This window comes from Bubalus kerabau, chromosome 9 (genome assembly GCF_029407905.1).
Source record: "Bubalus kerabau isolate K-KA32 ecotype Philippines breed swamp buffalo chromosome 9, PCC_UOA_SB_1v2, whole genome shotgun sequence".
Lineage (NCBI taxonomy): Eukaryota > Metazoa > Chordata > Mammalia > Artiodactyla > Bovidae > Bubalus > Bubalus kerabau.
Genome location: NC_073632.1, coordinates 36012550 through 36026004, shown reverse-complemented (window position 1 = coordinate 36026004; position 13455 = coordinate 36012550). Strand labels below are relative to the sequence as shown.

Here is a 13455-nt window from a genome sequence, read left to right as displayed (position 1 = left end):
AATGTGTGTAAATGTCAGAGGTAGTTTATGATGGTGGAGACTTCAACATGGAGTCACACAGGGTGGGTTATATGTGGTGGATTAGAAAACAGAAGATCCCAGTTCTCAGTCTACTTCTATTACTAGTTAGCAATGCGACCCGTTGGCATGTCACCTAACATCTCTGAGATTCAGTTCCTTTATCTCTAAAGCAAATGAATGAAACTCTTAAAGTCCCTTTAGGCTCTCATGTAGAAAAAAAGCAAGTCTTTCCACATAGGATTGCATTTCTAACTCTGGTGATAATTAAAAAATAAATTTTGAGATGCTGGATTGAACTAGCTAAGATTTGTAACTGTATCCTGAAGACAAAGTTAAAGGCATCTGGGAGCTAGCTGACTAATATTCTGGGCCTGGTTTTCGTGCAATTGGCTACTTTGGGCAAACTTATGCATTTGTATAAGGATTAGGTTCGTTTTCTGTACTGTCAGCTTAGCTAGGTCGTCCTTGAATTTTCTATCAGGAATAATATTGGTTATTCTCTTTGCTTTTTTCCAGCAAAATAACTCAAAGAAATAATCTGAGTCCCTCAACATATAGTTCTAGTTCCCAAAATATTACAGTGAGCAGTTTTGACAGGGTTGTACCAGAAGGAAACAATACACTGGGGCATTTCATGTGAATTATTCCAAAAAAGCCTGGCCCCATTATCAGGCTTTATGAAAACTAAACATAAATTTAAAACCTTAGGTAATTATTTATCTTCTATAGACCTTCATTTATCTTCTATAGACCTATATTTATCTTAGAGCTTCATCTATTAAGAGAAGGTAAAGAGAAGGGAAGAGTAAAGAACAGAAATGAGTAGCCCATACCAATTAGACAAAACGAAGAACTAAAACAATTATCAACTACTTACACATTCATAACCAATATGACATGAATTATGAGTGAACTACTAAAGACAATGACTTTTAAACCAACCATTTATCTTTTCATTTTAAAATGTAAAGCACAAACATGAAAGGACTAGAAATACTTTATTTGATGGAACTGTATGAACAGATGAGAGTTTAATTAACAATTTTCATGTGCTATTTCATTGTAACTTCAAGCAGATACACCGTAACAACATTGTTCATATTGTTTACAGCATAATTGACTTGTCTAATTACAAGGAGCTGTCATATTTTATTTTTTATCAAATAGTTTTCATGATGAGAATGAAAGAGACCGTAATATAATGTAGAAAAGTACTCAGAGGAACAAGTAGTGCCACATTCAAAAGTATTCTTTTAGACACTTTTTTGTCATGTCCATATTAAGATATTTTCTCAGTCTCCACGGTACATCTGTGAGGTATAAGGTTGTTTGTCTAGAAATCCTTATTTTACACATTGGAAAAATAAGCACAGAATGTTTAGCAAATTTTCCAAGGCCACATACTGTGTCAGGATAGCACTGGGAACAGAATTTATCTCTGATATTTTCCTTATATGGCCCAGAGCTAACACAGTGCCTTAGAAAGAGTAAATGCTCAACAGTCATTCAATGTAAAGAATGAATGGATAAACCATTCTTTTCTATGAAATTGAGAAAACCATCATATTTTCTCTCTATTCCTTTAGCCATTAAATTGGACAAGCTGGAGGAGTAGTTGAACAATAAACTTCATCCACTGTCCTACCCACAAGTTTTCACTGTTAAAAGAAGAGGCTTTAAAAGATAGTACCATCTGATTGGTACTGAAATTACACACTTCCAGGCAGCCCTCCATATGGAGTGGCATTAATCTTGGTTCATCATATCATTGGCTTTTGTGGTATAAGTTAGGTCTACCAGCCAGTGGCCAAGATTAACTATTCACAAAAGTCACTGAAAATTCGTTATTAATAATTAACATGTTACTGATGCACTAGCCTAATGATATTCCAATGAAACAGTGTTCTACATCTTGGACCTAAGGAACTTAGTTTCAGTCCTTGAAAATAAATCACTTGGCTAGTATTGGCTCTGGCTCTTTCGGACTTTGCTGAAGATGATTAAAAAGCTAGAAAGAGTAATTCAATTTACTTCCTGAGTTAATGTGTCATAAGTTAAATTGCTACTGTAAACATAATAAAGGTCACAGTGGCATGACATTTATTCATTTATTTATTTAGACTGTACCACGTGACATGCAGGATCTTAGTTCCCTGACCAGGGATCAAATCTGTGCTCCCAGCAGTGGAAGTGTGGAATCCTAACTCTTGTACTGCAAAGGAATTCCCTGGCATGACTTTTATTGTTGTTAGAAAAATGTAGTTAAAAACATAAGTGTTTATATCACTGAGAGACAAAGGATGGCAAAAGTATAGTTGTTTTCCCTAGTGATGCATCATCAAATAAGTTAAAGATTGTTATTCATTTCACTAGCACTGGTAACTAATTACCTAAAAAACAAGTAAGATATCTCATGGCAAACTTAATGGTTAAAATGTGTTCCTTCCACTTTGATGACATTTATATTTTTTTTGTTTTGAGCAATAAAACCTATTTAACTCCATAGAATGATCCTATTAAAGTGAAATGAAAATCCTCTTGCATCTGTCACCCAAATTTGGTGACTGATCTAAAATTTCACCCAGGTGACATTTTACTAGGGCACAGTCTGGAGAAATCTGGCTAGTCTACATCTCATTTGCTTATATTTAAACAAATGATTCACCAGACTTGCCTAATTGGATGGCGTATTTCCACTGGAGTGAATTTCCTAATTGTAATTCAAGACAAATCTTAGGGATAAGATTCATCAAGCCTTTCCGCTCCATCTTATCATGTCTAAAGTTCAGAGATATTTTGAGCTCTAAAAGAGCATTACAAGACACTTAAAGCATTCTTTGGTGAAACTGTTACCCATTTTTAGAGAAGAGTCACAAGTAAAATAGATATATATACAGAAATAAAATTAAACTATTGAATATCAACATATTGGGTAAACTGAGTTTAGATACCTACATGATGCAAAAGAGCAGCTTTTGTATAAGCTACTAAAGCCTTTAAACTTAGAGCATAGTCTGTGTTTTCACTTAGAAGTCAATATCTAACTGAAGCCAGAAATTTCATGTTGTAATTGTGTCAATCATGTTTAAAAGATCATTTTTAAGCAAAATTTAAATTAGTTTGTGAACAGCCTTAAAGTGACTGGAAATAGAAAAATACAAGCACCCACTCCCAGCAGCAAACAAATGACAGATTCTTGAGCGCCAGACCCTCCAACTTGTCTTCTTATCATTCAGACCCTCTGCTCACCCTTTCTACACCAGGCAGAAGAGTAAAATATTTTCAAAGAAATCCCCTGGACTACATGATTTCAATTGCCTGTGTCACTGTAGACAAACAAAAGATCCTATTTTCAAAGTTCTAAAGCGATTTGCAAGGGCTGTGCATATGTGTCTTATTTTCGTTGATGCTTCTGTCCTGGAGAATTTGGTTGGCCAGAGCTCTCTCCGGGGTGGTGCACAGGAGTGACAGGAAACTGAAATCCATAGCCATTGTATCCATCCAAGTAGACACACTGGAAGAAGCTGATGGGGGCTAAGAAAGAGAGCATGATGATTTATTAAAAAAACAACTAGAATGTGATTAGGAACAGAGGTAAAGCATTGCGAGGCAGTCTAAGTCAATACATATGGGCATGGGTTCCACAGACAGACAGTATTCTGTCAACCAACCACAGACTTCTTGCAGCTGGCCAGGAAAGAGAATGATAATTGCAGCTTGCAGTATGTGGAATATGGGGGAGGGGAGGCTAGTCAAATCCACATGAGTCTAAGGGCTTAGGAAGTAGAATAGAGCAAAGCGTGGGTAGAAAGAAGCTAAGGGAGACAACAAGGGATTATTCTGATTTCATCACCCATGATGTCAGCTGACTTTAATCACTGAGCTTTTTCACTGATGAAAATGGTTTGGAGAAATCTTGAATTTAGTTCTTCTTTCCTCTTTATCTTATCCAGAATTGTTTTCTATTTTGTTTTAGCCTCAAAGAGGGTCAGTAACACAACCCTCATCCCTGCACCCTCGCCAAGGTTGTGGGAGTCTAGGGTTAGGGGTTGGACAGGCTGCAGAGAAGGAAGGCAGTAATGCTGGGCCTGCATGAAGGAAGAATGGCAGAGCCAGTACTCAAAGGGGGAGAGACCATCAGAATCAGCTTCCAGCTGAGCCTTCTCGTTCACAGGCACTGTTCTGACATTTATTTTATTGATGCCAAATGGTTGTGAGTGAAAATATCATTGTAGCTGGACATTCTAGGTCTTCTATAAAAGGCTCATGAATGTCAAACTATAGAACTGCTTCATGGAAAGATGAAAATATTGTTTTGCTATGGTAAATCCCCCAAGTGAACTGAAAATATTTGACACTTTTGTTTTTTACTAAAAAGTGGAATTATTTTATTTACTTACTTTTATTTAAAATTTTTATTTTGAGATCATTGAAGAGTTACATGAAGTTGTAAGAAATGATGCCGAGAGAGCCCATGTATCTGTCACCTAGTGTTCACCAATGGTAACATCTTTGAGAAATGAATGATACTATAATATCCCAACCAGGAGATTGACGTCAATATAATCCACCTATCTTTAATAATTATTTATGAAATAACAGATTTTGAGTATTATGTGATACAGCCACAAATTGTTACAAGTAGGTGAACAATTGGGAAAGCACTGCTATATAAATCAAAAACATGCTTAGATTGACTTTATGGATTTTGCAACCATATCTGAAAGTATTAAGACTACTTATTTATTTCTTGTTTCATACAACCTGATTTATGAAGGATTATAATTTGTTATCCCTCATCTGTTGCAGTAGCCACAGCATCTAAACAGTGCTTAAAATATAGTAGGCTCTTGATATTTTTTCAATGATTCACATATATTAATATAACAGGAAGTGTTTGCTATTATAGAGGTCATTTTTGTAATTTCCTTCAGAAATACATTTAAGAAGGATTGTGGAACCCAGAGAACATTATTGACATTATTTCCTCAGATAAATGTCTATTTTTTATTTCAAAAGCATTATGTGAAGCAAACTTTGGTTATACTTATTTAAAAAATTCCTTCCTTTAGTCTGTGCAGCAATGACTTTTATGCATATGTGAATTCAAGATGTATTGCTTTACCATCTGAAGAAAAAATGTCTAATTTGGATGTGCTGGAATAATAAGAAAATAGGACATTGAATTTTGTAACTGCATATGAATATTGATTGCATTATAAAATCAACGATCCCAAAGATTGAATATTAACAGCCTGCCATATAGTGAGAAAAGGTAAAAGGAAATTTGAATCTTAGAAGTGAGTTTCTAAGCAATTGAATTGTTGAGACCTATTTCTACATTTTTTTTCGTTTTGAGGTAAAAAATTTCAGTATATCACTTCAGCTGTCTTTTCATAAAGCAGACAGTAGCACACATTTAAGCACAGATTCAGTTAGAATGTTCAGGATCAGAGCTGTGCAGAATGGTTTGCAATAAATGCCACTTCAGTCATGACTTTGTAATTCCTCCAAATGTGTGCCCCTTGACTGACGTGAAGAGTGCAGAACTCCTCTTAGAAATGTGAGTGACCTACTTTAATGTTACTCTTCACGTACATGCTCCACATCTTTTTCTTCTAATGCTGGTTTTCTTAAGAGAGTCTAAACTTTCAGTGTATATGTACCACCTACAGAATGCCTTAGTGGTTTTAATCATCTTTTTTTTAACTTACTTTTCTGCTTCTTTGTTGAAGATACCTCTTCAGCTTCTTCTAGTGGATACAAAAATATGAAAGTAATTACCTTGTACATTCATAGTTATTATACAAATACGTAGGGACATAAAAAATGTCTTAAAAGGTACACAATATGAAAGAAACAGGAGCTATTTGGCCTCCTTATAATAAATTCTAGGTTCTTATTCAGATTCTGTTCAGTCTTTAACTACAAACTTCAGTAGGTTAAGAGCCAGTAATAGAAGAGGAGGCAATGAAAGAAAAGACTGGAAAATGCTACAGGCAATTGTTCACATAGAACTGGTCCTGATGTGCTGGATGTTAATGGAGGGCTGGCTTGACACTCATTCCTTTCTTTGAAGAGTTTTTGATGCTCAGAGTTATAATATGGTAAGGATGGAATCTTGCTATGAAACAAATGTTTCGATCAAAATAATTTTAAACTTGTGAGACACATGAGTTTTAATGGTCATCCTTATCATGAAAGAATAGCAGCAGGCTCATATATCCTGCACCCTTTGCTTTTCTCATGTGACTCAAGGACTCCTTTGCTGAAGTGATATGCACCACCTGTGGCGGATTCATTTTGATATTTGGCAAATCTAATACAGTTATGTAAAGTTTAAAAATAAAATAAAATTAAAAAAAAAAAAAAAAAAGAAAAAAAAAAAAAAGAGTACATCTTAGGCAAACTCTTACTGTCCATAGGCAAGTCTGAAAGTAGAATAGAAAATATCTGTCATATAACAAGCCAAACTAGGAAGCCAGGAAACCCTTCAGGAAAAAAAATGCATTAAATTAAATTAGTTGAAAACCTTACAATACAGATGAATAAATTTAGTCCTGGAAATACACGCCTAAGGTCATGTATCTGGTTGTAGCAAATTTTTCTGAGGTTTGAGGTCAGTCTTCCCTCCCTCTCTCTCTTCCTCCTTACTTCCATCTTTTCTTTAGCTATTATTGCTAATATAGGCAAGTTATCTCAATTTTTCTTAATAAACACATGTAAATATCATATTTGAACATTTATGTGGTCCTCCTTCTGTCAAACAACACTTGTGAAATTATGATTCTGAAATATTTCTCTTATAACCTTATTGGCCTACAAATTATTTAATAATTACTTGTAAATAAATCAGTGTCCAGTTAGTCTTAAATATATAGAGATATACAGAGATATATAATATATACAGGTGTATAATATATATGTATAGCATGTTATATATATATATATATATATACACACATATATACACACACACACATATATGTTTTCCAAATAATGTACAAAAGCTGTTTACAGATAAGTGTACCATCTAAACTTTGCTTAGGTAAAGTTGAGAACCAGAATAGTTAAATAAAACAGATAGAAAAAAATTTACAGACGAGAAAATTCATAGTGAACTGAAAATAACAATCTTACCTTTAGCTTTCTTTGAAGTTGGTACATCTTCAGAATCTTCTCCTAGAGAGTAAAGAAAGATGTATCAATTCATGACCTATTTCCCAAAGAGGAGATACTGTATTTAGGGGGTTTTAAGACTTAGAAGGTCTCAATCTAAACTCAGCATTAAGTATCTCTATGAACAAGAACTTTCTACCAAATAAGGCAACTTGCCTGACTGGGACAGAGAGTGGGGAGGAAACAGATGCTGTGCCAGGCCTGTGGTCAGCAGGCCAGAAGTCTGGTGGGGGCAAGCAGGACCTGCAGTGATCCTCCCAAATGTGCCTGTCCTCTGACTCCTAACACTACCTCCCCAAACTACAATCGCTTTTGGAATTTAGGGAATTTTAGGTAAATAAATTTATACACATATGGCTGATCAAGAGGAAATACTCTGTCCACATCTTTTGTTAGCTGACTTCTGATGATTGTAAAGACAATGAAATGCTTTTATTTCCAATATTCTGGGAGGTGGGTCAATGAGGATCCTGCTGTGATGTATGTCGGAGAGTGTTTTGCCTATGTTCTCCTCTAAGAGTTTTATAGTTTCTGGTCTTATGTTTAGATCTTTAATCCATTTTGAGTTTATTTTTGTGTATGGTGTTAGAAAGTGTTCTAGTTTCATTCTTTTACGAGTGGTTGACCAGTTTTCCCAGCACCATTTGTTAAAGAGATTGTCTTTTCTCCATTGTATATCCTTGCCTCCTTTGTCAAAGATAAGGTGTTGGACTCTGTGGGAGAGGGAATGGGGGGTGGGTGATGATTTGGGAGAATGGCATTAAAACATGTATAATATCATATAAGAAATGAATCACCAGTCCAGGTTTGATGCAGGATACAGGAAGCTTGGGGATGGTGCACTGGGATGACCCAGAGGGATGGTATGGGGAGGGAGGTGGGAGGAGGGTTCAGAATGGGGAACACATGTACACCCGTGGCAGATGCATGTTGATGTATGTCAAAACCAATACAATATTTTAAAGTAAAAAAAAAAAAAAAAAGACAATGAAATGGCATTAAAACTCCTAGAGGAGAACATAGGCAAAACACTCTCCGACATACATCACAGCAGGATCCTTTATGACCCACCTCCCAGAATATTGGAAATAAAAGCAAAAATAAACAAATGGGACCTAATTAAGCTTAAAAGCTTCTGCACAACAAAGGAAACTATAAGCAAGGTTGAAAAGACAACCTTCAGAATGGGAGAAAATAATAGCAAATGAAGCAACTGACAAACAACTAATCTCAAAAATATACAAGCAACTCCTACAGCTCAACTCCAGAAAAATAAATGACCCAATCAAAAAATGGGCCAAAGAACTAAATAGACATTTCTCCAAAGAAGACATACAGATGGCTAACAAACACATGAAAAGATGCTCAACATCACTCATTATCAGAGAAATGCAAATCAAAACCACTATGAGGTACCATTTCACGCCAGTCAGAATGGCTGCGATCCAAAAATCTACAAGCAATAAATGCTGGAGAGGGTGTGGAGAAAAGGGAACCCTTTTACACTGTTGGTGGGAATGCAAACTAGTACAGCCACTATGGAGAACAGTGTGGAGATTCCTTAAAAAACTGGAAATAGAACTGCCTATGACCCAGCAATCCCACTGCTGGGCATCCACACCGAGGAAACCAGAATTGAAAGAGACACGTGTACCCCAATGTTCATCACAGCACTGTTTATAATAGCCAGGACATGGAAGCAACCTAGATGTCCATCAGCAGATGAATGGAGAAGAAAGCAGTGGTACATATACACAATGGAGTATTACTCAGCCATTAAAAAGAATACATTTGAATCAGTTCTAATGAGGTGGATGAAACTGGAGCCTATTATACAGAGTGAAGTAAGCCAGAAAGAAAAACACCAATACAGTATACTAACACATATATATGGAATTTAGAAAGATGGTAACAATAACCCTGTATACGAGACAGCAAAAGAGACACTGATGTATAGTACAGTCTTTTGGACTCTGTGGGAGAGGGAGAGAGTGGGATGATTTGGGAGAATGGCATTGAAATACATATAATATCATATATGAAACGAGTCGCCAGTCCAGGTTCGATGCACGATACTGGATGCTTGGGGCTGGTGCACTGGGACGACCCAGAGGGATGGAATGGAGAGGGAGGAGGGAGGAGGGTTCGGGATGGGGAACACATGTATACCTGTGGCAGATTCATTTAGATATCTGGCAAAACCAATACAATATTGTAAAGTTTAAAAATAAAATTAAAAAAAAAAAGACTTAAAAAAAAAAAGTTGAACAAAAGCTCAGACATAAACAATGACCCTTCAGGTGCATTACATATATTCATGGTCTTTTGTGCAGTCTACTTAAAAGATACATGGTGGAATAATGTGGCAGTAATTTTAAGTAGGAGATTATTCTAATACAACTTAATAAATGATCTTTACATATTTATATAAAATTTTTAGCACTTATAATGATTGGAAAGAGGGTCAATTTTATATTATTTATTCAGATTTTGCATAACAGCTATTCATAAATAGTTAGAAAAGGGATAAATAGGTTAGTATGCAAATTTTCTCTAGTAGGACAGAAATGTGACCTTTAGGAAGAGATATTACTATGTTAAAGAACAAAATGGGGAAAAACAAAACTATTAGCATTTTTTATGATGAATTATTGAAGTTTCAACCTAATTAGTTTTTAAAATATTTAAATATAGGTTTAACCCAGTTAAATATTGGATTAAGTGGCCTTAAACTGTCCTATCAATGGTTATAAATAAAATAATGGTATAAATGATTAAATTATATTTTAAAGTAACATAATATTTTTAAAAAATCAGAATTCTTAGATGAATCAAATAATGATCATATTTGTGTAGTAAAAATCTGCTAATTTCTATGGAAGATGTTTACAAAATTAAAATGGTGCAAGGTCCTTGTACAAGAAAAACGTATATTATTTCTGTAGATAGTAAGTAAGTAAGTAAGGTCGCTCAGTCGTGTCCAACTCTTTGCGACCCCCTGGACTGTAGCCCACTAGGCTCCTCTGTCCGTGGGATTCTCCAGGCAAGAATACTGGAGTGGGTTGTCATTTCCTTCTCCAGGGGAACTTCCCAACCCAGGGATCAAACCCAGGTCTCCTGCATTGCAGGCAGACGCTTTAACCTCTGAGCCACCATAGTAGCACACTTAAACAAAGCACTTATTCTCTGGATCTATTTGTTACCCCCAGGGAAATAAATGTGGATAGAAGAAAAACCTTATTTTACTCCCTTTCCAAAAATCGCTATTCTGACCCACAGTAAACTAACTACAGGTGATAGAAACTGGCAAGAACTGAGTCACATGTCAACTGCTCAGGCTAACCAGATGGAGAACAGAGACACAAGATAAGCAGCAAGCCCTAGGGCAGTTGCCCTAGAGACACAATCTCTGTGTAAGTAACTTAAGAGTAACTGGAATTTACTGAAGGAGGATCAATTCATGGGATTTTCATTGCTCAGAATACAAAAAAAAAAAAACCCTGAGAAAGGCACTACAGCCCATTTACTCTTATAACTTGTGCCTTCATTGGGCAAGTGATGGTTTGGATGAAATATTCAATACTTGACTCTGAATGGGTACAGTCATTATTATAAAATAAGTATCAAAATATGCCAGGGAAATTTTAGGGAATGACTTGTTTTAATGGGAGGGGTAATCAGAAAATTATTTTATAAAGAAAGTCTAACTCAAAACAAGCTCTTTCATACAGAGGAGATTTTGACTAAAGGAGACAGTAAGCTTAAAGTGAAGGCCATCAGATGAAGAAAGACTAGATCCAGCAAAAGAAAGAGGCTATTCAAGAAGCACAGGAAACACTGAAGAGGGCAGGAGAACCACATCTGGAAAAGCTGGATAGGATTGTCATGTGCGAAGTTTTTATAGGTCAGGCTGAGTTGTCTCTACATAATGTCATAGCAAGTGGAAGTTGTTCAAGAGAAAAATAATATTTTAGATGTGTTTAGTAAAAATGACAAAACTAGAATATGTGAGAATGGATTCAGAGAAAGAAATAGGGAATGCATTTTCATAGTCAACCCAGGAACCAGTGATTTCTGCAACTAGGAGTCACTGAAGAAGTTGAGAGTAAATGAGGCTTTCTATGTAGAGTTAAATGGAATTGAATACTGTGAGTGCAAGAGATGACTACAAAAAGCGGTAACATCGTTTTTATTAAGATTGAAGAAAGACGGTGGTGCCATTCCCAGCAGTGAGGAAAACTAAGAAGCACTCATTAACTGGGAATCACGAAAAGTTAATTTTTCTATGAGTTCAGTTGTGGTGTTGGCCAGTCATAAAGTTTCTATATTTAGAATGAAGCAAGACAAGGAAGTCAAGATATCTGGAAAAGTTTAGAAGAGATATGCATTGTGTTAATGGACAAAACTGGGAGGGTTGAGACATCACTTTTAATGACAGCAATAAGAGTTAATGTTTCCTAACACTTAAACCATCTCTTGGATCCTATTAAGTAATTTCACATGTACTGGCATATTCAATCCCTACAGCACTTCTCTGCATAGATGCTCTTATTTTAAATCTCCTGTGTAGACAGAGTAGAGAGGGGTTAAGTACTGCCCAAGGGCATAAAATGAGTGACTGGCAGGGCTAGGGCATGAACTCCAACCTGCCTGGGTCAGAGCTGCTTGAATGAAGATTTATATTTAATTCACAAACAGTGCACTGTAACCTGCCCTCCTTTGTTCTAAGCACTGATACTAACACATTTCGCCTCCTCAGCAAATCTGTGAGAAGGTACTATTATCACTCCCATTTTACAGAAGGGATCATTAAAGTCTAGAAGGTTCCAGAGCTAGGAAGTGGAAAAATCAGGATTCAGATTTTAGCAACCCACTTTGGGTTCCAGAGACTGTGCTGTTCACCACTAAGCAATCCTACCTCTCAAGAATGGCCTTCTAAACTCAGTCTTCTCTGATTCTAGAACATTATATTGCTGTTAGCATTATATTGTTTAACAAGCAACAGCCAGAAGGCTCAGACAGAGTCAATTCACACATGAATCATGCACTTGTGCAGAGCAGAGATGAAGCAGAGTTTCCGTAAGTATATTCCTCTGCTCTTTCAACAATCTGTTCTCCTTTGGTGTGGATGAATAGAAGAGTTACCTAACTGTCTTTGGAAACAGTAAGAGTAAAAGGCAATACCTGTTCTGTTTGCCTAACCACTTCAATTTAATCATATCCCAAACAATGGAGAATAAAAATGTATTCTTTTGACTTTCAAACTGAGGACTCCATCCTATACTTTCACAGACACTGAATATCGCATGCAATTAAAGCCTGAAGATGTGGTGAAGAATTGGTGGGAAGCTTTGTCCAGAAGCGTGGCTGTAAATGAAAGCAGAACAAAAGTACAAGAGCTTCAGGAAGAGAAAGGGTAAGAGACACTTTATACAAGGGAATCACTGGAAGATATTTGTCTGCAGGAGGAAGAGGACCTTTTAAAGTGAGAAATGAAAGTGCGGGATTGAGGGAGCAAGATCAGGGGAGACAAGAAAGGACAGAGTCAAGGAGGACATGGAGTGATGAATCTTGGCAGAAGCAAAGCTTCTTCACTTGAGCTTGAGAGGGTAGTGGTGGGTAAGAAAGTGAAAAGGAGAAAAGAGATTGTATTTTGGAGAGAAGCAAAATGTTAAAGGATACACATTGATGGCATATATTTGTATTTTTGTTATTTTTACAGATAACATTTTTCTGTGTAGTGCCCAGTCTGCTCTGCATACTCTTAGCAAATAGGATAAATAAATAAAAACTACCTAAATAATGCATGTGTGTACCAGCATTTACTGTTTATTTCTACTGGCAGTCTATTCTGATTTGTGTAGAGTTTCAAGAAATGCTCATAGGTAAGCATCTGGCATCCTGAAGCACAGACACAAAAGTAGCTTAGCATGGATTTTTGTATTCTTCTTCACTCCTCTCACTTTATCTTACTCACTGTGTCTGCAGACTTATTGACAGCTTCAAATTATTTGCTCAACTGATTTGCTAGATTATGTGTAAATAGCTTGATAGAATATTATCTCCTAAGAGTTTATATTTTTTCAAGACATCCTAAGAATCTGCAGTAGTTCCAGGCAACAGTTGACGGCCAGTTTATTTTAGCTATCAGGTGTGAATAGCTCCTTTTACACATGCTATTATTTAAAATGGTCAGGAGTTTTAAAGAAAATTAACTGCTACACTGAGCAATATCCAAAGATTCCTGGAATTGAC

General features: G+C 36.1%; 1 protein-coding gene across 41 annotated transcripts in view; it reads right to left on the bottom strand.

The window, feature by feature from the left end:
* Nucleotides 1-945: 945 nt before the first annotated feature.
* The window catches only part of TRDN (triadin), a 414851-nt gene continuing 402341 nt past the window's right edge, over nt 946-13455 (bottom strand). For 27 of the 41 annotated variants that reach the window (XM_055534977.1, XM_055534979.1, XM_055534983.1 and 24 more), the window contains 3 exons: nt 7162-7203; nt 5736-5774; nt 950-3555 (listed from right to left, as the gene is read on the bottom strand). In XM_055534977.1, the coding sequence (XP_055390952.1) occupies nt 3416-3555; nt 5736-5774; nt 7162-7203 (221 nt within the window). In that variant the 3' untranslated portion in view covers nt 950-3415. Of the gene's footprint in view, nt 3556-5735; nt 5775-7161; nt 7204-13455 lie in introns of all 41 variants that reach the window. The other 14 variants (XM_055535006.1, XM_055535009.1, XM_055535017.1 and 11 more) reach the window with 7 other exon arrangements.